A 26,469-nucleotide genomic window follows, 5' to 3' on the forward strand; every position below is an offset into this window, starting at 1 on the left:
AGTTGGTGCAGGTAGGGAGTTCTAGTGGGTCCAGTGGTGCTGTGTCTAGAGAATTTGTCAGATAGGTAGCGTGGGGCAGTCAGTGACAGACACTTGTGAGTGGTGACCAAGGTTCTTGACTTGATTCTGTCCTGAATTGGGAGCCAGTGGACTTATTTGCTGGCCGTGGTGATGTGAGCCTTACGCGGGAGGTTAAGAGCGCATCTTAAGGCATTGTTTTGAAGAATCTGGAGTCTGTTCAGATTTTTAGTGGTGGTGCCCAAAAAAAGTGTGTTACAGTAATCTAATTTGGACAATATCAGCGCTCTAGATAAGGTGAGGCAGCTGTAGGAGGAAAGAAAAGGTCTGCAGTCGTTGATCAGTTTGTTGGTATAGGTGGTGGATGAGATGGTGGCATTTATTTGTTTTTTCAGTGAAAGGGTGGAGTCGAGGTACACACCTAAAGTTTTGACCTCTTTGGAGACTTTTATAATGTTGCCATCAATGATGAAAGATTGGTACCTAGAGTCCAATTTATTGAGGCGGGCCTAGGAGCCAACGATAAGCAGTTCCGTCTTATCGTCATTGAGGCAGAGACTGTGTGTGGCCATCCAGGCTTGGATTTCTAGGTAGATTTCATTGAGCTTTGCAACATCTTCTTCATAGCAGCTAGTGAGTGTGATGAGGACCTGGGTGTCATCTGTGTAGTTAGGGTAGCTGACACCCAGATCGTCAAGACGGTCAAAGAGAATCTTAGTGAAGATGTTGTAAAGAGTGGGGGAGATGCAGGATCCTTGGGGAACTCCGCATTGGGTAGGGATGGGATCAGCAGCCGCTGAGGGGGCAAAGACCCTAGGCGATCTGTCATACAGAAATGACTGAATCCAATTGGTGGCATTCTGAGAGAATGCGGCAGCCGACGCGAGGTGTGTGAGGATCTGGTGGTCAACCAGATCGAAGGCAGCGGAGAGATCCAACAGGAGCAAGATGGCCAGGTTGCCCTTGTCTTTGGCTTCGTCCATTTGGATTTTTAGATCCAGGAGGGCGGTTTTGGTCCCATGCCTGGGTCTAAAGCCGGATTGTCACAAGCCTAAGCGGTTATTGTCTTCCAAATGTTGTTGTTGTATTTGGAGGTAGGCTACTCTGTCTAATATTTTGAGTAGAAAAGGGACTGTGGTGATGGGTCTATAATTCGTGGGGGTGTTAGGGTCTAGGTTGTTTTTTTTGAGAAGGGGGAGGACCCACGCTTCTTTGAGAATGTTGGGGACCACTGAATTCTTGAAAGATGAGTTGATCAATGCGGTGATGAGAGGAGCTAGATCTAAGGCTGGCGATTATCTTAAATACTTCCTCCTCAGTGACTGGAGAGAAGTAGAAGAGGGGGCAGTTGGGAGAAGTGTGTTTTTTTTGCTATTGGGGTTCTCTTTGGCGGCAAGGTTGGCATTTTCAGCTTCTATCTTAGCCTGTAAGAGGGCACTTTTGTTGGAGAGGGCCAGCTGGATATTATGCACCAGGCTTTGTCCTTGATGCAGTCCTCTGTGGGTGCGAATGGTGATTCAGGTTATCTTAGTATAGAGAATAACTCTTTCGTGCCAGATTTGGAATTGAGTATTCTCATGTTGTAAATCTCTTTTTTGGCGTTTAAGATAGCAGATTTGCAGGTGGAGGCAGCTGTAGCGAATTTGTCTTTAGTGGAGAGAGATGGGAGCTTTTCTCCAGCTAGTTTCCGCAGCTCTTTTGATGTTGCGGAGAGCCTTTAGTTCTGCTGAGAACCATTTGTTGGTGTGGTCAATGGGTTTGGCTTTTCGTTGTTTGAGTGGAGCGATCTGGTTGAGGGCTAGTTCCAATGTGTTGTTATAAAGATCTACCAAGGTGGACAAGTTGTCATTCTCAGAGGGAAGGTTGACTTTAGTAATGGGCATGAGAAGTGGTCTGAGGTTTTCAATAGTAATGTTGCGATTGTTTCTGGAGATTATTTGTGGGGTCCTGGAAGGCGGTGTCATTTTGGGTGCAGTTCTGGGTAGAGAGAAGGTGATAAGGTGATGGTCAGTCCAAGCACAATGTATGATGTCTGTCAGTGAGAGCTTACAGTTGGCATCTGCCAACCAGTCTAGGGATCTTCCTTTTGTATGTGTTGGTTTGTTGATGTGTTGAATGAGGCCTAGGTGGATGATGGTGTCATTGAGAGAGGTGGTGTGATTGTCATTAGGGTCATTGAGTCCCAGGTTAAAATCACCCATAATGATTTGGGATTTGGGTTTAGTGTTAGTGGTGAGTAGGAGAAAGATGTCGTCTTCAAAAGTGGATAGTGGCACTGGAGGTCTGTATATAATGTGTAGGAGGATAGTTTGGGTGTCTGATAATGGAAGCTTGATGGGTAGGAGTTCGGCTGGGGGTAAGGTTGTTAGTTACTTCTCTGATGTTTAGGATGGATTTAGCAATAATTGCTACCCCTCCACCTATTGCGTTTTGTCTGTCGGCACGGATGATGTTGTAGTTATCCGGGATGGCTAAGGCTAAAGTGGGACCAGCTGCTAAGTGGAGCCACATCTCTGTGATGGCGATGAAATCAAGGTGGTTAGCAGAGATAATGTCTGCAACATCAGTAGCGTGGGCTACCAAGGAGCGGGCATTGATGAGAGCGCCCTTGATGGGAATGGAGGTAGGGTTGACTTTTGTGGGTGGCGGTGTGTGGGGTGTTGTGAGGATTTGGTTAGCTGTGGAATCGATATGCGTAACCTGCTGCATATGGTTCTTGGTTTGGTTGGTGATTGTTCTAGCGGGTTTGTGGCTAGCGCAGGTGCAGTGGCTGAGTCTAGCGTTCCTGAGTTTGAGTGGAGGGGCTGCATTCAGTGTGGTGATAGTAGGTAGAAAGAGGCGAGAGCCTAGTCGCATGTTTCTGAGAAGTGTAGGGCATGGTGTGAGGGGTGTAGGTGGGCAGGCAAATTTGTTTATCCAATCCACTGGGGATAGTGGTTCTGAGTAAAGTGGAGTGGTCATGTTGGTAGCGTTCTGAGGAGAGATGTTGTGGAGTAAGGGGAGGAACGTTGCCATGGTCAATGTGGCGCCTCTTAAGGTGGCCATCATGGGAGGTCAGGCTCTAGGTGGTAATGGCATAATGTGGCGGCAAGGCTATTGCACGTTGGAGGTTTACAAGGGATCACTAGGTAGGTAATAAGTGGATGTGATCCTTCTGATATAGGGTGCCAGAGCATGTGGGTGGGAGTGCCTATCTGGTCGCTAATGGTGCAGACAACATGAGCGTGGCCTAAGTAGCAAGCGCGAAATTGGGCGGTGATACGTGCAGTGCATGCAGTCATATGATCAACCTTGGAGCATCATTGGTCCAGTGGTGATGTATGCAATCATAGTCGGCACTGGGAGTGTGGATGAAGGCCGGGGCAATTTATGCAGTCAGCATATGCGCACAGTATATGTTGTGAAGGGCAAGACAAGGGCCACACTGGGCAGAGGCATGGGTTCAAAGTGAGCACACAATATATGTTATAAAAGGCAACACATGGGCCGCACTGGGCAAGGCACGGGTTCAAAATGAGCACACAATATATGTTATAAAAGGCAACACAGGGGCCACACTGGGCAAGGCACGGGTTCAAAATGAGCACACAATATATGTTATAAAAGTCAAGGCACAGGTTCAAAACGAGCACACAACATATGTTATAAAAGGCAACACAGGGGCCACACTGGGTAAGGCACAGGTTCAAAATGAGCACACAATATGTTATAAAGGGCAACACAGGGGCCACACTGGGTAAGGCAATGTATGCAGTATATGCAATGACGCTAGCCTTGGGAGAGGTGAATTAGTTAGTCATCGGGCGTTAAGTGTTTTTGAAGACAGCACAACATTTGGTCCGCAGCATTAGGCCACTAGTATAGAGTTAGGTAGCCAGGTTCAAGTAATTATCAAGTGAGCAAGGCTAGAGAGGCAGTGAGATGCTGAGGCAAGTGATGGGGGCGTGGGCGTCTCGCAGATTGGTCTTGTGATAGTCAGGAATACAGTGGTGAAGCAAACCTGTAGATCAAGTGGTGGTTCAGTTTGCTTACCAGTTGAGACGAGGTCGAGCGTAGAGACATTGGTGTTGGTGGGCTGATGGGCAGCGAGACAGGGCCCTCGGCACATATGGCCCACGACAGGAGCTGAGCCTTGTTGTGTGAGCCATTGTGGGTGTGCCGGTGTTCGCCTGCCCGCGTCGGATAGGCTGTAGAAGTGCTGAGGGTGACCAATCAGGTCGCGGGGGGTGCACCTGGTGGATGGTTAGGCCAGGGCAGCCATTAAACTTTTGCGCGGCGGCCATCTTTGAGTGACTAGACCTCATGGCAAACAAAGGAGGCTAGCACTCAGATGGTTGTTCAGGCGGAAATCTGGGCAAAAACGAGGCTGTAGCTGGATAGTTGCACTTAGAAGAAATTAAACAGTGCACTATCACATATTGCGGCGATCTCCTGTGATGAAGGCTCAATGCAGGCAGCATATGTTGCAACATATGTTCCCAAATATGTTCCCAAATCCTACAGCAAGCTCTTTTTACAAGTTGCATTCAATAGAGTTCACCCTACGTCCACGCTTGGCATTTACACTTCATTGTCCCAGATGTGTATTCGTGGATGAGGCTTGTTAGCGCAGACAATGCTAGGACAACAGTTCATGTATAGTACAAGGTCTTATTACCTAGTCTAAACAGTCGGCCCTTGGACAGTCTAACCATTAACAGAACTCAAAGGTCGGGGGCTTGGTTGCAAGTTGAAAACACAGTCCATCATTTTAGAACAGAAAATATACGAACAGAAATCAAAATGGCGGATGATTCCAAAATGGCAGCAAAGTCGATCCAAAGTCAGAACTTTACAATGCGGTTTTCCCCATAGGGCGACTAGGCCTAGGCCAATATAAATCAACAGGAGGCATAATATGATGAACCCTCCTTTTGGCCTAAGCCAAGTGCTAAACTAAAGATTTGTCGCTTCACGAGTTACTCCACGTCTCAATGTCCATACATCCTGAATCACATTCATCAGATGTATCAATCGCCATAAGATCTGCGGCGGAAATTTCCTTCATCACAAATTCGTTGGTCGTTCTTTCCGGTGCGTGTACCTTTGTTCCTAACGTTCCCATAGTCTGTGCACAACATCCGCCTAACATTGAACATATGGCAGGAAGACATTGTATACAGCAACAGCAGAACAACAGAATACCCAGAATTATCAATAAAACCGAGAGAAGCTTCCATCCCCAAAATTGTAAGAAGTCCCAGAACCAAGTACTACGATCCCAGTTTCCCTCGGGAACATGTACTTCTGAACTCAGGACGTGCAGATTTTGTATTGCCTTGAAGATGGTTGGGGAGGAATCTGGTATGAAAACATAGCAAGCGGAGCACACTAATTTGCATACTCCTCCACGCACAGCCAAGATGACGTCTAATACCATCCGGTTTTGTAGCGCCACTAATCTGATTGCCTTTTGCTCTAGAGTCATGTTATAGAGTATGTCAGTGGTCCGGTTGAGGGTTTTCTCCATTACTCTTGCTAGTCTCCTGCCATCCTCAGAATTCATGATCTGCCCCCAAAAAGGTACAAAGGATTTTTCTACATCACCCAGAACTTGTGACAGAGTATCGCCATTCTCATCCCGCCTAGGACGAGCCCTAGAGATTTCAGTGGTACTCGCTACATATACCCCAGGTAGCCGGATTCCCAAAAAACAAGTTCCCTGCCATTCCATAGGTAGCCATGGATCAGCTTCATTACCGCAAACGAAGTAGACAGGTTCGCCTACATACAAAGGTCTGTCCTCGCTGGTCAAGTTCATAAGACTAGTGCAACCCTCGAAATCGCCCATTGACTGAGTACCATTTCTTTGTATGCAGAAAGAAACTGAGTCAGGGCTGTGGTTAACAGTGTAAGAAGGTGGCGTGGCATCTCTATTGCCTATAGGAGCCATCTTAAAAGAAATCAGAGATTGAAAAGGTCAGGACAGTCTATCAGAAGGCCTAATAGAAGCAACATTAAGCTTGCTCCTATTTGCGAAAAGTGAGCATCCCAGAGGCGTTAGGACTCGCCTTTCGAATTCGTTAAAATTTGTCCCATCAAAGTTCCCTGAGATGCTATCATTCCATCGGCCAAAGAATAGTGCCCGTAGAGAAGCATAACATGCAGTAGTTAAAGTCAAAGGATGAATATACCAGCCCAACCCTTTTCCCCCATGTTGCGGTAAACGGGAGCAAATCCATGTTCTGTTCCAAATGGCATGAGTTGCATTCATTATAAGCAGTAGAGTATTATAATGATAACTCTGTCTATGTTGAGAGTCCCTAGGAGATAGAGTGTGCAGGTGCACGAAAGGTATAGATACAGTAGGAACATTCTTAGTAGGCAAGAATGTTTCAAGTGGGTGTACTTCTTCCATGTACCAAAATCCTAAGGCAGCTAATACTATGAAGCCGGTTAACTTAATTACAAGAAGACAACACATCTTGAAAGACCATGTATTTGATCGTCCATTGTCATTGTTGGCCACACACGCGATTGTCTGTACCGCACGAGTAGTGTCGATAACAGGCATTGTTCCCTGAAGCTCTTCACCGACAAGTTCCTGCGAAAATCTCCGTAGTCCGTTTGCTGGTGATCTCCTGATCACGTGTTTTCTTAGTCTTTCTCAATCCCCAGCCACCTACTTTCCTTCAGTGCACAAAGTGGCAAAGGGCAAGCTCTGTAGTTGTTCCCCTGTGGGCACAGTCGTATTCATGTAGTGTGACTAGTGCTGTGGACGCAGATTGTACCTTGTGACTCCTGGTACCGTTTGATCTGCGAACAGTGTCTCGTTGCTTCCTGATGGAAGTGATGAATTTGCAGCAGAATCAGACAAAGGTTCAAAAGAACCTGCAGAAGAGTGTGGAGACGGAGCAGCCGTTTCCCCAGGCCCTGCGGGCTCAGGGAGTGTCTCCGAAACACCCTCAGTGCTGCTCAATGCTGAATGATCGCTGGGAACAGAACAAGTAGGAGAAACCCTGTGGCAAAGGGAAAGGTATCCTCTTGACATGCGAAGCGTGGATCCAGTGACGCTTCCCCGCTATCGTACAGCAGTCTGTGTGGCCATTAGGACCTGTTGGAGCTCTCTCCACCGCGGTGTGAGACAGGATGCTCTCTCATACGATTTAATCAGCACCCAGTCACTAGGTCGGATGCTGTGACCTGGCCTCTCGTATTTGGCTGGGAGGGCTTCTTGCACCTGTTGATGAATCAAATACAGATTTTGAGTTAACCGTTCACAATATTCAGAAAGAAGTACGTGCTCTATATCCCTCAAAGCCCTAGGTTTAGGAAGATTCCAAATGTTAGCTGGCCTCCCCATTATCACCTTGTGCAGGGAGTCCAAGTCTGCGGGGTCGTGCGCATAGAGAGTGACACTATTGGTAAGGCGTCCGGCCATTTCAAATTGGTGCCAGCACACGTCTTAGAGAGTTTGTTCTTCAAGATTCCATTGTGCCGTTCTACAAATCCAGCACTCTGAGCATGTCTGGCCGAATGGAACCGTTTATCGATCTGTAATGCTGCACATATTTGCAGAATAACAGCAGCTATAAAATGTGGACCATTGTCCGACCAGATGACCCTCGGCAAACCAAACCTAGGAAAATATTCCTTAAGCATGGTTTTCGCCGTTGCCATTGCTGTGGCATCTTTTACAGGAAAGGTTTCAACCCATTTACTAAAAGCGCAATCAACTACCAGAACAAATTTGAGATTATTACAATGCTCCATTTCAATAAAGTCGAAGTGAATTACCTCAAAAGGGACAGAAGGTGGACCAAAACTACCCCTTAGTGTCGATGTGCCCTTCCCCATATTGTGCTGTAGACAGACCATACAACTCTGGACGAAACGCTCAGCAGTTTTCGGGATGTTAACATTTACCCAGACAGTTTCTAACATTTTACAAATCTTCTAGCGCATATATGGGTGGGGCCATGAGCCATTGCGACCATCATAGCAATGTACGCGTCTGGCAGCATCCATTTTCCCTCCGAGTTATCCACCCAGCACCCATCATCATCCAACCTCGCCAAGCCCTCAGCCCATTTCTTAGTTTCCTCTAAAGTGGCATCGGCTTGGATATTCTTTATGGAATCAATTCCTTCATCTATAGTACAGATATTTGGGGCTTCCCTTGTAGTGTGCATATCGGAATAGAGATCAGTAGCAGTTTGTTTGGCTATCTGGTCAGCGAAAGCGTTCCCTTTTCCTACATCATTTATGATTTTCTGATGTGCCGCGCACGTCATAATTGCTAGCTGAGTGGCAAGTGCAAGCGCTGAGAGTAGCCGAACTATCAAGGTGCCATATTGGATCTTCGTTCCATGTGAGGTCAAGAAACCTCGTTCTGCCCAAAGTCTACCGAAGTTGTGAGCTACCCCAAAAGCATACTGACTATCAGTATATATGTTTACTTTAAGCCCTTCAGTAAGTTCACAAGCTCGAGTCAATGCAATAATCTCTGCGATCTGCGCAGAGTTATGCAAAATTCTTTTGGTTTCCACAATCGTGCTTAGTGTAGTGATGGCATAAGCAGCAGTGGATGTACCATCCAGAAGTTTGAAACCGGAGCCATCGCAAAACAGCTCCCCTTATGGATCGTTCAAAGGTGTATCTTTCAAATCCATCCTGCCTTTAGTTTCTTGCTCTGTGGTATAAAGGCAGTTGTGTGACATTTTGTCACTGCAAGCAATATCTTGCGGAAGAGGTAGTAATTCAGCCGGATTCAGTACACAACACCTCTTAATTTTGATATGCGGTGCAAAACAAGATCAATTCATATCTCGTTAATTGTGCGGAGGTGAGATGATGTGTTTGCGTTCTATTTAATAGAATAGCTACAGAGTGAGGTACCAACAAGGTTAAAGCATGGTCTAGGACCATACCCTCGCTCTCTTTTACAGACGCAGCAGCAGCGACAGCTCTCGGACATCTCGGCAAAGAGCATGCAACAGGATCAAGGGTGGAGGAAAAGTAACCGCACAGCCTATTCTTCCGCCCATGTACATGCGTAAACACAGCCAAAGCACATCCATCACGTTCATGCACATACAACTCAAAGGCCTTTTCGTAATTTGGTGTGCCCAAAACCGGTGCTGAACACAGTGCGGTCTTGAGCAAATCAAAAGCTTTCTGGTGTTCCAAGTTCCATGGCAATGGCAAAGAAATGCCCTTCTTTGTAAGCGCCAATATTGGCTTGATCACTAGTGAAAAGTTTGGGATCCACTGCCTACAGTAAGAAGCCATTCCTATCAAGGCTCTGACTTCCTTCTGTGTATTTGGGACAGACATGCTAGAAATGATTTTAATCCGTTCAGGTGTCAATCTTCTTCCCTCCTTTGACAGGAGATAGCCTAAATAGGCGACCTCCTGTCGACAATATTGAAACTTTTTCAGTGAAGCTTTAAGTCCATGCTTTGCTAGATGAATAAGCAATAACACAGTGCCCCCCTTGCAAGCACTTTCGGAGCCTGCAGCTAAAAGAAGGTTGTCGACATATTGAAGCAATGTACAAGTAGTAGGCAACTCAAGTGCATCATGCTGTTCTTTCAAAGCCCTATTGTAGATGCTCGGACTTTCCGTGAACCCCTGTGGCGCACGGGTGAATGTAAACGAGCGTCCCCCTAGGGTGAACGCGAACAAATATCTGCTATCTTTGTGTATAGGAATGCTAAAGAAGGCATTCTTAAGATCTACAACACTAAAATGAGTAGCAGAAGCTGGGATCATCGTTAATCTCATCGTTACATCAGGCACAATAGGAAATTGTGGAGCAACAATCTTGTTGATAGCACGTAAATCAATAATAAAACGAAAAGGAATTGCATTATCTCCTTTCTTATACACTGGTAAAATCGGACTATTGCACAAACTACCTGCAATTTCTTCAATTACCCCACGGTGTACAAAATCGGAAACTATACACTTTAAAGCTTGCTCACCATCAACCAAAATCTTATACTGTGGAATACGTGGCAACTTTACTCCTGGTTTCAAAATGATTCTAACAGGCTCAATCTGTAAAACACCGACATCATTGTCATCAATCGCCCATAAACACTCCGGAACATCACTAAATTCCGGTGGCAAAGGTCTAGTCAGAAACTGTGAGACAGAAAATTGCTGTTGTGAAATCGTCAAACGCACTCTATCCGAAGAACAATGAATTACCGCATTTAATTCCTTCAACAGATTCAACCCCAACAAATTCTCTCCACAGTTCGTTGTCAAACGAAATGGACACTGATCCGTGAATGGACCCAGTGAAATCGGTACCGGCGAAGAAACCGGACTAACCACTGGCATACCAGAAAACCCTACAGAAACGTTAGTTTGCCCTGACAGTGGAATGTCTGGAACCCGTGAATGGTAAATGGAACACTTCTGTGCTCCTGTATCTATCAAGAATAGATGTTTCCTATTTCCCGCTATCATCTCAACGTAGGGACCTTTCTGATTAACGGGAATAGGAGTTGGTTCCAAACCCTGCTTCGGCAATCCTAGCGAAACAATATATCATCGAAGTGAAGGTCTTCAGAGAGATAAGCATTAGAAGGATGATCAAAAATATTTCTATTATCCATACTCCGTGGCTGATTATCTTGCGAGAAGGACTGAGAATTCTGAAAATTCGGAGAAAACTGGCTTCTACCAGGACCCTCTGCCCCAGGGCAGCCTCTGGATCGCCTACCCATGATACCATATGTGTTATTCCACCTCTGCTGGAGGATCGGGCATTGTGCTCGCCAATGACTCTCTTGTCTGCAATAAGCACATTGGTTCGCGTGTACAGGACCCAACAGCACATTACCTTGTGGAACATACTGTCCCCGAAACTGTGTACTACTCCCCTCTAGGACCTCTAACAATCTGTTGCAACAACACCTTAGTTTTCAAGTCTCCCTTTTTCTTTTCAATCCTTTCCTTCTCATTATTGACTCGGTTTTCATAATACTGAGCCATATGCAACACTTCAGACTGAGACTTAGCTTGCCAAGCGCTCTCAGAAGTCATAATTTGAGACTGGATGTCGGGTAACAATCCACGCGCATTTGTCCACAAATTATCGTTTTCCAGACTCTGTGCTTAAATCATGTCCACTAAAATCTGAAAATACTTGTTGAAACCGATTAAAGAATTCGGAAGCACCCTCAGATTTTCCTTGGATACAAGCAGTAAGTTTGTCCCAAGCAATTCTTCTTTCAGGAATTAAGGCTTTCAGTTTTGTCACTATCAGGCAAAGTCAGTATCATCTGTGGTGGTCTCTCACCAGCTTCCCTTTCTCTATCTTGCCTAGCCAAATAATCCCATGTGTCCCCTAACCCTGGTACATAGTCTACTGTCCTAATCTGTTTCCACAAATCGGCAGGTAGGAGCACATGAAATAGCAAATCTATATCACCCAATGTGAATACTGATGACTGCAAGACAGATTCCATTTCTTTATAAAACCCTGTCTGATTCTTCCTAATATCTGGGATGGAGTGTCTAATGGTATTCACCTCCTGTCTTGAGAACGGGACGTGAACAAACTGTGATACATAATGTGCATCAATGTCATAGGCGGCTACACCCATTGCAGCATTAGCCGGGACCTCAACTTTAGGGACAAATGTCGGAGGAACCTCTCTCATAGGCAACTGAGAAGTAGGCAACTCCGAACGCTTACTGAGCAACAGAGCTAAATCGAGTGCTAAAGCAGCTGAAGGAGTGTCAGACGAAAAAGCTCGCTTGTAGATATTCAATAATTCTGCGGGACAACAAATCTTTCTTTTTATACATTCATCCTGCATGTATTCTACCATTACCTGTATCACTTTCCTCTGCATTTCTGGCGTATACTGCCTATACGTGTCATATACTTCTACGGGAGATATCGACATGTCTGAAATCCATCTAAGTGCATCTTTTGCGCAAATTCGTGTTTCTTCTCCCATTGATTTACAAAGAGGAAATAACTGTTTCTGTACAAACATAGCGCCCAAACTATCACCATCTATTTCATCATTCCGTAACCTTTCCAACGCCCTTCTATACTCAAAAACCCTCTCGACGTGCTCATATACTTTCTCAGAAGTATCTCTTGAATATGCTAAAACATTCAGATTCCTCAACCCTTCTGGGATATCTTCATCGTTTAGTTTGTTCCACATTACAGATAAATGAATTCCCATCCCTTCAATAAAAACAGTTTTCTCAGGAAAACCTTCTAGATTAGAGTGTAGCAAATACATCAGATTGTATTCATGCATTCAGATCTCGCTTTTGTTCTTTAGAAACTGTATTACGAGTTACAATTTTCGATCCTGCTCACTTATCAACTACAAGTGAACTACTTGGAAGAGAAAGAGTTGACAAATCTTGCACACTAGGTAACAAAGGTGCTATCACTGGTGTAAAAGACAAATCTACCGGACCCATGGCAGCAGGCAAAGGTGGAGGTACAGATGGAGGAGCAACAATAGGAAGAGGAGCAATAGCTAGCGGCGGAGGAGTGATAAGAGGTGTAATAAGAGGTGCAAGAATTACTACGGGAGGAGGAACAACAGCAGGAAGAGGTAAAGCAACAGGAATAGGTACATAAGGAGGTGGCGCAGTGGCACCAGGCCTTCGTTCATTTAAAAGCTTATCAATTAATTCTTCTGACACATGAAAATCTTTAGACGGGTATATTTTCTGGATGCCAAGTTGAAAGGCCCTATTCATGTTTCTAACTGACTCTGACTGTTTTGTTGATCCTACAATAACGCTTTCTCGGCGCTCGACATGTCGGCGCGCATGTTCCTGTCTACTTTTAAGCTGCTGCATAGCTTCTTTTTTTCAATTTTGTAATACGTCAAATGCTGTAGGTCTAGCTTTTTTCTTTAATAATATAGATTATAAATATTCTATACAAGAAATCTCAAAACTTCCAGTGATTGGCCACTGAAGTTGAGAAACATGTCTAGTTTGTCTGTGCCAAATATCGTTGAACACTAAACTACCAATGCCGTACTTACAGTACATGGTACATGCCAGCGACCCCTCCTGTGGTGCCGGATGGCCAAATTCCAAAGATTGTCTGTCTCTGCGGAATAATGCCCTGAAACAGGCAGACAATTTCTCAGGCATATCAGATTTCTGGTGTTACCTGGCAGTAATTGTACTCGCGAGAACAATGCGCCAAATCAAATATCAGGATACTTAAGAATCGGGGCACGACTCACCTCATCAAAGGACTAAGGGAGGTCCGATCGGATTACTAAGGATAACAAAGGACCCTCATGGTTGGTGATTTCAGCAAAACTGCCCACCTCGATATATGGACCCTGGTAAAGATGCCGCCTCGGACCGCGTGCTCACCGTCCAGGGGTCGGGTCGTGCAGTACTGTTGAGGTGTTGCGTCTCATCCAAGAAGGGGCCCCCTTTCTCAACGTCCGATCTCGGTCCGGTAGCCGCGTCAACACTTCAACGAGATGGCATCAATCTTGAGGGTCCCTATTCGGGCGCCATCTGTAAAAACAAGGAAATATCGAGGCTGAGTACCACAAAAGGAAATACACCAATCACGGGCTAAAAAAATCACAGATCTTCATTCTGTACAGTTACAAAGAAACACAGATAGCTATCTGGCTCTCAACACCCCGCAATGAGTACCAGCCCGTCAAAGAGAGGAGAGAGAGTGCTGGACATCTAGACATTTGTGCTTTTATACAGTTTTGAGCAATATTGTCCAGCCCCTCTTTGCGTTAATAATCCACAGTCTAGAGTTTGTGCCTAGTTCACATTCGGTTCACATAATATTTTTCAAAGGATTATACATGTTTGTATTTCCACATTGATACAATGGCAACGTATGCTCCCAAATCCTACAGCAAGCTCCCTTTACAAGTTACATTCAATCGAGTTCAGACTATGTCCACGCTTGGAGTTTACTTTACATTGTTCCAGATGTGCATTCGTGGATGAGGCTTGTTAGCGCAGACCATGCTAGGGCAACAAAGTTCATGTATAGTACAAGGTCTTATTACCTAGTCTAAACAGTCGGCCCTTGGACAGTCTAACCATTAACAGAACTCAAAGGTCGGGAGCTTGGTTGCAAGTTGAAAACACAATCCACCATTTTAGAACAGAAAATATGAGAACAGAAATCAAAATAGTGGATGATTCTAAAATGGCAGGGAAGTCGACCCAAAATCGGAACTTTGCAACGCAGTTTTCCCCATAGGGCGACTAGGCTTAGGCCAATATAAATCAAAAGGAGGCATAATATGATTTCCGTTTAACAGGAGGTCCTGGTAACAATCCTCCACAAATTGTCAGTAGACTGTGCAGCACCCACTCCTGCCTCGGGGGGGGGGGCACACATTACTTTGGGGAATGTGGAGAGGCTTTGAGAAGCCCCTGCCCTTGTACCAGCTCAGGATAACTTTTCACGCCATTCGTGGGCTTCCCTTGTTGCAAAAGCTGGATGATCATACAATGCAACCTCAATATCTACGATAACTTTTCACACCGCTTGTGGGCTTCTATAGTTGCTAAAGCTGGATGATCATACAATGCAACCTCAGTGTTTATGATAACCTTTCACGCCGCTTGCAGGCTTCTCTTGTTGCTAAAGCTGGATGATCATGCAATGCAACCTCAGTGTTTATGATAACCTTTCATGCTGCTCGCGGTCTTCTCTTGTTGCTAAAGCTGGATGATCATGCAATGCAACCTCAGTGTTTATGATAACATTTCATGCTGCTTGCGGTCTTCTCTTGTTGCTAAAGCTGGATGATCATACAATGCAACCTCAGTGTTTATGATAACATTTCACGCCGCTTGCAGGCTTCTCTGGTTGCTAAAGCTGGATGATCATACAATGCAACCTCAGTGTTTATGATAACCTTTCACGCCGCTTGCAGGCTTCTCTGGTTGCTAAAGCTGGATGATCATACAATGCAACCTCAGTGTTTATGATAACCTTTCACACCGCTTGCAGGCTTCTCTTGTTGCTAAAGCTGGATGATCATACAATGCAACCTCAGTGTTTATGATAACCTTTCACACCGCTTGCAGGCTTCTCTTGTTGCTAAAGCTGGATGATCATACAATGCAACCTCAGTGTTTATGATAACCTTTCACACCGCTTGCAGGCTTCTCTGGTTGCTAAAGCTGGATGATCATACAATGCAACCTCAGTGTTTATGATAACCTTTCACGCCGCTTGCAGGCTTCTCTTGTTGCTAAAGCTGTATGATCATGCAATGCAACCTCAGTGTTTATGATAACTTTTCACACCGCTTGCAGGCTTCTATAGTTGCTAAAGCTGGATGATCATACAATGCAACCTCAGTGTTTATGATAACCTTTCACGCCAATTGCGGGCTTCTCTTGTTGCTAAAGCTGGATGATCATACAATGCAACCTCAGTGTTTATGATAACCTTTCATGCCACTTGCAGGCTTCTCTGGTTGCTAAAGCTGGATGATCATACAATGCAACCTCAGTGTTTATGATAACCTTTCATGCCGCTTGCAGGCTTCTCTCGTTGCTAAAGCTGGATGATCATACAATGCAACCTCAGTGTTTATGATAACCTTTCACGCCAATTGCGGGCTTCTCTTGTTGCTAAAGCTGGATGATCATACAATGCAACCTCAGTGTTTATGATAACTTTTCACACCGCTTGCAGGCTTCTATAGTTGCTAAAGCTGGATGATCATACAATGCAACCTCAGTGTTTATGATAACCTTTCACGCCGCTTGCAGGCTTCTCTGGTTGCTAAAGCTGGATGATCATGCAATGCAACCTCAGTGTTTATGATAACTTTTCACACCGCTTGCAGGCTTCTCTGGTTGCTAAAGCTGGATGATCATACAATGCAACCTCAGTGTTCATGATAACCTTTCACACCGCTTGCAGGCTTCTATAGTTGCTAAAGCTGGATGATCATACAATGCAACCTCAGTGTTTATGATAACTTTTCACACCGCTTGCAGGCTTCTCTGGTTGCTAAAGCTGGATGATCATGCAATGCAACCTCAGTGTTTATGATAACTTTTCACACCGCTTGCAGGCTTCTCTGGTTGCTAAAGCTGGATGATCATACAATGCAACCTCAGTGTTCATGATAACCTTTCACACCGCTTGCAGGCTTCTATAGTTGCTAAAGCTGGATGATCATGCAATGCAACCTCAGTGTTTATGATAACTTTTCACACCGCTTGCAGGCTTCTCTGGTTGCTAAAGCTGGATGATCATACAATGCAACCTCAGTGTTCATGATAACCTTTCACACCGCTTGCAGGCTTCTATAGTTGCTAAAGCTGGATGATCATACAATGCAACCTCAGTGTTTATGATAACTTTTCACACCGCTTGCAGGCTTCTCTGGTTGCTAAAGCTGGATGATCATGCAATGCAACCTCAGTGTTTATGATAACTTTTCACACCGCTTGCAGGCTTCTCTGGTTGCTAAAGCTGGATGATCATACAATGCAACCTCAGTGTTTATGATAACCTTTCATGCCGCTTGCAGGCTTCTCTCGTTGCTAAAGCTGGATGATCATACAATGCAACCTCAGTGTTTATGATAACCTTTCACGCCAATTGCGGGCTTCTCTTGTTGCTAAAGCTGGATGATCATACAATGCAACCTCAGTGTTTATGATAACTTTTCACACCGCTTGCAGGCTTCTATAGTTGCTAAAGCTGGATGATCATACAATGCAACCTCAGTGTTTATGATAACCTTTCACGCCGCTTGCAGGCTTCTCTGGTTGCTAAAGCTGGATGATCATGCAATGCAACCTCAGTGTTTATGATAACTTTTCACACCGCTTGCAGGCTTCTCTGGTTGCTAAAGCTGGATGATCATACAATGCAACCTCAGTGTTCATGATAACCTTTCACACCGCTTGCAGGCTTCTATAGTTGCTAAAGCTGGATGATCATACAATGCAACCTCAGTGTTTATGATAACTTTTCACACCGCTTGCAGGCTTCTCTGGTTGCTAAAGCTGGATGATCATGCAATGCAACCTCAGTGTTTATGATAACTTTTCACACCGCTTGCAGGCTTCTCTGGTTGCTAAAGCTGGATGATCATACAATGCAACCTCAGTGTTCATGATAACCTTTCACACCGCTTGCAGGCTTCTATAGTTGCTAAAGCTGGATGATCATGCAATGCAACCTCAGTGTTTATGATAACTTTTCACACCGCTTGCAGGCTTCTCTGGTTGCTAAAGCTGGATGATCATACAATGCAACCTCAGTGTTCATGATAACCTTTCACACCGCTTGCAGGCTTCTATAGTTGCTAAAGCTGGATGATCATACAATGCAACCTCAGTGTTTATGATAACTTTTCACACCGCTTGCAGGCTTCTCTGGTTGCTAAAGCTGGATGATCATACAATGCAACCTCAGTGTTTATGATAACCTTTCATGCCACTTGCAGGCTTCTATAGTTGCTAAAGCTGGATGATCATACAATGCAACCTCAGTGTTTATGATAACCTTTCACGCCGCTCGCGGTCTTCTCTTGTTGCTAAAGCTGGATGATCATACAATGCAACCTCAGTGTTTATGATAACCTTTCACACCGCTAGTGGGCTTCTCTTGTTGCTAAAGCTGGCCGCTTGCGGGCTTCTCTTGTTGCTAAAGCTGGATGATCATACAATGCAACCTCAGTGTTTAGGATAACATTTCACGCCACTTGCGGGCTTCTGCTGTTGCTAAAGCTGGATGATCATACAATGCAACCTCAGTGTTTATGATAACCTTTCACGCCAATTGCAGGCTTCTCTGGTTGCTAAAGCTGGATGATCATGCAATGCAACCTCAGTGTTTAGGATACCCTTTCACGCTGCTTGCAGGCTTCTCTTGTTATGCAACCTCAGTGTTTATGATAACCTTTCACGCCGCTTGCGGGCTTCTCATGTTGCTAAAGCTGGATGATCATACAGTGATACCTCCAGGTCAGGGCACTACAAAAAAATACAGTAAATAAATGATTTTGTGTTAAAATTGATGTTTGGTTCATATTTTCTAATGTGTTCTGTTTGGTACGTGTATGTTGTAGTGTGGGATAGTGCATTTGACTTTCAATGGTGTTTAATTTTGGTTGTGCAGTGCTTTGTTTGTGGGGGTGTTTGTGTGGCATGTGTTATTTGTTGTGTATTGGGCATTTGATGTGTGGTTGTGCCTCCATGTTGTACTCTATAGTCTGAAAACCTGGAACGGCAGTGTTAGTATTTGAAAACCTTTCACCAAAATAGGTACCAATTGTGGCCGTCCAAAGTTCGATCCAGGGGACCTTACTGTTTGACATGTATTTATCATGTACACGTGGTGTTTGTTAGAATTTTATAAACCTGGCCCAACCCTGGGCCAGTGCAGATTCATGCTTTCAGGAATCTGGCCGAGTGAGTTGGAAGGACCTCAGATCCTTTGACTAGATCCAAGTTTTTACTTGAAACTATAAAACTGAAGTTGTATGGGTTCTCTCTCTTTGCAAGTAGCACTGACCCACAACTGATGTGCTGCACTTTGACACATTCCTATTGCTTTGGCCCTCAGAAATGATGGTGTGTGTACATGGTGGCACCTTGCAAAGCCCCACAGTAAATGTATAATATGAATATATTGATGTGCAAAACGAGCTGAACGCTTGCATTTCTCTTTGCAGTTTGTGTATTTTCTGAATTGAGATGGATCCAAAAGATGCTCCACAAGAACCCAAAGAGGGTCTCTTGAAGTTATTACAAGAACTAATAGATGATGATTTCAAGGAATTCAAGTACCACCTGGAATCTCTGCCAGTAACTGATGGAAAATCAAAGGTCCCAAGAGGGCCTCTTGACACGGCAGACCGTATGGGCACCATTAAATTAATGCTCTCCCACCATGGTGAACAATCTGCTTTACAGATCACTGCAGAGATACTAAAGACAATCCCCAGGAATGATCTCTTACCAAGAGTTGAAATTTTACAGAGCTGTAAGTACTTGAATATTTGCAAAATGAATATGAATTCTATTCTGTGAACAATGGGTTTTTGTATATATATTGTAATAAATTACTTTGAGATATCAAGCGGAAACATTGCTCAAATGTACTATGCTGGCCGACCCTAGTCTATACCTCAGCTTTTGCCGGGATCAACAAATATTTAGATGAGGGCCTTCTGCTTATTGTCTTCAGGCGGTAAAATGGCTGTTATGATGAATCTGATGGTGTTGTCAGTCTTTTACCGGGGTTAACCTCTCCTTGTGTGGTCGGGGGACAGCAGCCGCTACCTGATCCTCACCCTGGTGTTGGCTATTTGAGGAATGACCACATGGGGGGAGACGGCCCTCTGGGGGCAGGGGTGATGACATGACATCATCGGGTAAACCACAATATCCCCTTTTCCCCGTTTCCCTCCATCCCCCATACTGCCATTATCCCCTTCAGCAACTTGACAGTTTTACTGACAGTATTCCTCAATATCTGAGAGCAAATAACAGAGCAAGAACTGAGATGAGGAAGAGGCAAAGAGCAATAATGATTACTCCTAATGTAAACCAACGTCAGTAAGACTAGTGGCTGGAAGAAGGCGATTGGTCTGACATGGTTTAAAACCATGCCGGGAAAAGAAGCATGAGTTTGTCTTTGTAACCAACTGGGGTGAGGACAGCCGAGAAGAGAGTCCAGGAATACGGCAGCTGGTGGCGCAGGAAGTTTGCTGCTTCCGACTTGGGTCGAAGTAACCAGAAGCAGACGATCGACCAGGCCAAAGATATTTCCCTTAGCACCTTAGAGTTACTTTTAGAGTGTGAGGGCTAGGATAGGATTTCGGACACATGATATTTTCGCTTTGGAAATCTGGATGCACGACAGGCCCTTAGTTGTGGTTGAGGGAGGGACATACCTCCTAGGTGAGGGACAGTGAGGCATTTTCCATCCCCTTTATTGTTTAATAAAGGTGTACGGCAAACACCATAAGTCCTCTGTGTCCATGTCTCATTCCTGGCTCATCACACAGAGTACTGTTCATGTGTGCTCTATCTTTCTGTCTTAGAGCATGGGCAGGGATTTGAAAGCGGCCACATAAGTTGTCACGCTAGGAAGAAATGCAGCGAAACCTTATGTTGATAGGTGTGAGGTATTGCAATCTGGCAGGGGTGTAGAAGCCCTGGCGTTTTTTTTTTAATTTGTATTAACTAATAAAATGATTTATTTATTTAGTATTACATTTGTAAGGTGCACCTAACCATCGGGCATCTGGGAGCAACAGCTTAAGATAATGGTTACATGTTCGAACAGGCTTAAGAGATTGGTTACAGAATTACAACATGCTTCAGAACATGGTTACAGGTTAAGGTGTGATAACGGTTACATGTTTGACAAGGCTTAAGAAATAGGTTGCAGAGTTACAGCAGGTTTCAGAGTAGGGGTGCAGGTTATGCTGGTTGTGATAGGCATGATTGGGTAAATGGTTATGAACTAAAGAAGTTGGTTACAGTGATCAACAGGCTTAAGTGTTTGCGGGATGGTTCGGTGTTCTAGTCCCTGGGGTCCTGAGAAAAGAGCCAGGTTTTTAGTTTTTTGTGGAATGTGAGTAGGGCAGGCTCCATTTTGATGTCCAGTGGTAGGGCGTTCCAGTAGTTGGCAGCGGTGACCGGGAAGCTGGAGCCACCTGCCCTTTGTCTATAGTATCTGGGCTTGGTTAGATGATCGAGGTAGGCAGTGCGAGTGGGTCTGGAAGATTGGTGTTTTACTATGAGATTGGACAGGTAGAGAGGGGTGGTGTTGGAGAGTGTTAGGGAGAATTCTCACTTATGGCTAATTTCCCTTACCTATAGAGTCCCCCAGCAGCTTTGCTGGATTTGAAGGGTTTATTTCTTTTTTACCTGCTAAGAGTGAGACTCTTTTTCCCACTCTTAGGCATTTTTTCTATGTGTGTTCTAGGCTATTTTTGTGTTTAATGCCTATGGGATCTTTTCTCTCACCCATAGGAACCATGTTTATGCACATGTGTTACACAGCACCCTCAGTGCAGTGACACAAGGGTGTCGTAGCGACCCCCAAACAGACTCCATACCCTGGGACTGACTACTGTCTCCAGGGGCATGTAAAGTCCCCATTGACTTTGCTAGTCAAATTTTATGAACATAACCAATACAACCCATCTTAATATGGACGGACTGGAAGGGGTTAATATTTTTTCCCCTATGTTCCTTTTCGAGAGGATACCTTAAAGTCCCCCTCTGCAAAGTTTCTGGCTGGTGGCAGTGGTTACTACCTTTTATATTCGACTGCGAATATTTTCCTATGGGATTTTCCCATTGTTCGAGGCTACCACTTTTACTGACAGCCTCTAACATACCGCCGGTTTATTTTATTATTAACTTTACTCCGGTAGGTTTTATTTGCCAGAACTTTGATATAAATTCTTTCTCGTGCCTTACTCTAAACTCCTAACCCAGGTCGGGGATCCTTTGTTCGCTCTTTTGGCGGGCTTCTGCCAAGAACCCTCCTTTCGGCGCCTCTGAGTCTGGGGTGGGTCTGTTGTTTGGGAAGGGGAGTAGAACCCCTGGACAGAGTTGCCACAGCAACTCAGGTCGCACTCTAACCTGATAGGCTCAAAGGTCTCCCGCCAAGAAGACCACTCCACTGTTTGAGTGGCAGCTAGGCTGCATGAATGGGTCTCTTTCTTCATAAAAGCAGGGTCCTGAGGACTGGAAGAGCAAGACGTCGCCACTGGAACTACGGAACCGAAGGGGAGAGAAGCCACAGACATTTTCAGCATCTACACCACCGGTGAAGCCCTGCCGGATCGTCTTACCTTTTTTCTTCCACACGACGAGAGGAGATCTTCTGCGAAAGAGCCTCCTTCCCTTGCGCTGGTGGGACCAACCAGTTCACCCATCGCATCCTCGGACCTGCATTGGTCGAATCAACAGTGCTCAGCACTTGGAGACCGGATAGCCAGGCAGCTATCGACCCGGACCGCGATTAAAAGAAGCGTACCTTATAAACTTCGTTTGGCAGCAACGCGGCTGGTTTCATCCCTGGGTAGTGCAGCGACTCGAATCTTCCTCCGCGACGAGAGCCCCTCTTCCACTGCTGGACCTTTCGACCTGCAGGAACTACCAGGAACAACCGCCACCGCAGGAGCCACTTCTTCACGTTTAAGGTACATTGTTCCGCCAGGCCTCCCTTTTTCTGTGGTAGCCGTAAAGGTGTTTTAAATCCTTTATCTACTTGTGGGGTCGGCCGCCCTCTCTCTTAACATTGTCTTTCGCCTCGCATCTACCTCTTCAATATTTTTCTACTAAAGACTTGACTGCAGCTACAAGAACATTTTTTGCTCCTAAGCTCTTGGTCCAGTACCACTGACTCTGGCTCAGGCCTATTGACTCTGGCTGATTTGTTAGATCTGCTCTCACTAGATTGTTTTTAATAAAAAATATGTTGTTGCAACTAAATCTTCGAAACCCCTCTTCCTTCCTACTGTTTTAACTTGGCAGTGCCATTTTGCTCAGTTTTCATTCACTTATCATTCTGCTAAAGTGTTACTGTGCATTACTTGTTCACAAAACTTCAGGGAAGTGTTGCTAGGGGGTGGCTGAAGATATTTCGGTTTAACTTGTGCTTTCCCTCCCTTTCGGTACATTGATAGAGTGCCATTTGTAGTTGGTTTTCACTGTGCCGTTTTGCTCAGTTTTCACTCTACCGTAAACTTGTCTACAATTGAATAGGGAGTTGTATTTACTTTTCCTTGACTGAATTCTGATTCCTTTACCAACTGTGATTCATGTGTTGACTTAGATGTGTGTAAAATAAATATATATTCTCTTTTTAATACAAAGCTTGGGTCAGTGTTTCCTTGCAACATAGTACTGTACTGCCTATTGTGTAAACCCTGAATACTGCTCATCTCCCTCTTGAGATAAGTCTGACTGCTCAGCCACAGCTACCAACTAAATCTTTGTGGTACAGACTGATACCAAAGGGGATTTATTGCTCTCACCTGTAGTCTTAATCTTGTTTAGTGGTCCCAGAGGGAACTGCACGGGATTCTGCCTAGCAGAGAGATATTTGTGAGTGAGTGTGAGTACTTTGAATTTCATTAGTTCCTTCACTGGTAGCCAATGGATGTTTCTTCTGATGGATGAAATGTGCTCTGATTTGGGTATGTTTAGAGCTGCTCTGATGGCATTATTTTGCACTATTTGGAGTTTCTGGATATTTTTGAGTGAGGAGCCTGCAAAGATGGCGTTACAATAGTAAATCCTGGAGAAGATGAGTGCTCTAGCCAGGGTGATGCGGTTCTCTTCTGAGAGATAGGGTCTGCAGGCCGTGATGAGTTTGGCTGTGTAGGCGGATGCCAAGGAGATGGCATTGACTTGCAATGAGCGGGTGAGTGAGGAGTCGAGGTAGACTCCTAGGGTCTTAACTTCTTTGGCAGTAATGATCTTGTTGCCATCTATGTTGAAGGATTTGTATGGGGTGAAAGATTTTTGAGTTTTGTCTGGTTGCCCAGGATTAAGATCTCTGTCTTATCATCATGAAGACATAGCTCATTCCCGGCCATCCAGGCTTGGATCATGAGGTAAATTGTGTTCAGGGCGTTCGTGTCCGTGATGTAGTCGCCTGTGATGGGAATTAGGATTTGGGTGTCGTCAGCATAGTTTGTGTATGATACGCCCATAAGGTCTAATTTGTCAAAGAGGGGTTTTGTAAATGTGTTATACATGGTAGGTGAAACGCAGGAGGCCTGGGGCACTCCACAGGAGACAGGGGTGGAGCTAGCTGCTGAGGAAGATGAGAAGACTCATCGTCCTGTTGGACAGGAATGATTTTATCCAGGCTATCGCATTGTGGGAGAGGTGGGTATCGTTGGCTAGATGACGACATAATATGTTGTGGTTTACCAAATTGAATTCCGCTGAGTGGTCTAGTAGGAGGAGGATGGCTAGGTTGCCTCTGTCTCTCATCTGATCCATTTGCGCTTTGAGGTCTACTAAGGCTGTTTCTGTGCCGTGGCCTGGGCGGAAAACCGATTGGCGTAGACCCAGCAGGTGGTGGGTTTCTAGATATTTTTGGATCTGGACATAGTCTGCTCTATCCAGGTTTTTAATAGGAATGGTTCCGTTGTGATGGGACGGTAATTGGTGGGTACATTTGGGTCGAGTGTGTGTTAAGAGTGGCATGAACCACGCTTCTTTTAGGTTATCAGGTACTTTGAGCTGTTTATGAGAGATGTGAGGAAGGGGGCCAGGTTGTCTGTGCAGTCTTTAGAGTTGCTGGACAGATATCGCCATGGCATCGCGTAGGCTTAAGGCCTTTTATGATTTTGGTTGTTTCCTCTATTGTGATAGGGGAAAACTCGAATTAGGTTCAGTTGGAGTGAGTTTGGTTATGGGTTTTTGGGAGGTATACATTTTTAGTTTTTTGCTGTTGATTTTAAGTTGAAGAGATGTGATTTTGTCCATGAGAGCCTTTTGAATGTTTTCACACCAGGTTTGGTTTTTGATGCATAGATCTGGTGTCTGAGAGGGGCTTTCTAGTTCTCTTAGGACTGAGAAGAGCTCTTTGGAGCTAGAGTCTGCATTTTTGATGCGGGAATTGTAAGCATTGCTTTTGGCTTGGTGAGTTGCTTTTTTGTAGTCTGAGGGTATGGAGGTGAATTGTTCTTTGTTTGCGGTCGAGGAATTTCTCCTCCAGATGCTTTCCGCAAGCAATTCTTTTTTTGCTGCAAAGGTCTTTGAGTTCAGGGGTAAACCAGTGGTTGAGATGTGCTTTCGGTTTAGCTATGCAGTTCCCTAATGGGGCTACCGTGTCTAGGGCAGATTTCATGGCTTGGCTATAGGTGGAAACTATGGAGGTGGGAATCAGCTGTCCCTTCTGTGGGTCTAGTGAGTTGTGAGATCAGTGGGAGAATATTGTCGGGTGTAATGTTGCGCGAGTTGCGTGCTTGGGTAGCTGATGCCATTTGGGTTGGCAGGTTCATGGGTGAGTTGGCGTTGATGGTGAAGAGAATGATGTTATGGTCTGACCGTGGGCAGGGGTCGTTGTTGGATATGGTGGCTGAGCAGTTGTGGTCTGCGAGCCAGTCCAGCGTGCAACCTTTAGCATGGGTCGGGCCGGATGATCGTAGGATGAAGCCTTGCGTCTCGATGATGTTGGCTAGGATGGAGGCTTGGGTGTCAGAGCTGTCATATATAGACCTAGGTTGAAGTCGCCGAGAATGATGACTTTGGAATTGGGCTTAGTGTCGATAGAGAGTAAGGCGGCGATGTCGCCATTGAAGGAAGAGATGGGCCCTGGAGGTCTATAGATCAGATGTAGGATTAGAGAGATCGTGGCAGATATAGTGATTTTTGTGGATAGGTGTTCTGCTGATGTGATACGGATGTTTGGGATTACTCTGATGTTAAGATTGGATTTGGATATGAAGGCAATGCCTCTTCATTTAGCATTGGTTCTGTCCTTCCTGATAATTGCATGGCCGTCTGGCAGGGCAAGGACACGAGCTGGGCCTGCTGCATGTTATGGCACTAAAGTCTAGGTCATTTGCAGTGAGCTGGGATTGATCTGGCATTAATTAATTTATTTGATTATGGCAGGTGTGTTATCCGCTTTTCTAATGATGTTTTTTTTTTTTCTGAGTGAGTTAAGTCTTTTGGGTTGGGTTTGGGGGTTGATTGCGGTTTCATCAGGAGTGTTGGTGAGGTTTAATATGTCCTCGTGTGGATGTATTTCTTTAGAGCTTTGCAATAGATGCTTCCTTTTAGTCCTGAATCTAAGCCTAGAGTTTCTCTGGGCGCATATGAGCGCAGATGTTGCTATGTTATTATCACAGGTGTGTGACTTGCAACTTGCTAGGGTTAGATTTTGATTGTTGGATTGGGGCTCATGAGAGATATTAGGCGAGGGTGGTATTAAGGCCATGGCTAGGAGGATCCTAAGGAGTGTGTGTAGCACCGGTATCCAGATGAGCCTGGGCATAGCACTACTGAGTTGTGCGCTAGTGGTGTTTGGATGGGTTGTAATCTGAGATGTGCTGTGTCGTGAAGGCGCGTTCATTTGGTTGAGGTTGGATATTGTTTGAAGATGGGTTAAGGTCTGGTTGCTGATTCTTTAGCAGGTTGGGGGCTGCTGTGATAAGGATTTCAATCAGCGACACACACCTTGGTCCCGGCCTAGTACGTAGCGCACAACTAAGATGCGTTTCTCGTTATCTTATGCAGATTCAATTTTGAGATGGTACACAACTCGTATCACACCCCCTTTTCAAATACCCCGGGTCACAATGGACCATGAACCAGACTGGTTGGTAAAATGCAATATATATTTATTTTAAAATTCAAAAGAAATCATACAATTTTTAATATGGGGCAGCAATCACCAATGGGGTGATAATTACAATAGGAATGTAAGCAATGCACTTAGTTTAACCTTCTAGT

At 45.0% G+C, this 26,469-nt stretch overlaps 1 protein-coding gene across 3 annotated transcripts in view; it reads left to right on the plus strand.

Moving 5' to 3' along the window:
• Window positions 1-26,469, plus strand: part of LOC138511133 (NACHT, LRR and PYD domains-containing protein 3-like) — a 239,193-nt gene that overhangs the window by 73,806 nt on the left and 138,918 nt on the right. For 2 of the 3 annotated variants that reach the window (XM_069626617.1, XM_069626618.1), the window contains exon 2: window positions 18,702-19,012. In XM_069626617.1, the coding sequence (XP_069482718.1) occupies window positions 18,724-19,012 (289 nt within the window). In that variant the 5' untranslated portion in view covers window positions 18,702-18,723. Of the gene's footprint in view, window positions 1-18,701; window positions 19,013-26,469 lie in introns of those variants that run through there. The other variant, XR_011280575.1, reaches the window with a different exon arrangement.

Source organism: Ambystoma mexicanum, chromosome 6p (genome assembly GCF_040938575.1).
Source record: "Ambystoma mexicanum isolate Mex_15411 chromosome 6p, UKY_AmexF1_1, whole genome shotgun sequence".
NCBI lineage: Eukaryota > Metazoa > Chordata > Amphibia > Caudata > Ambystomatidae > Ambystoma > Ambystoma mexicanum.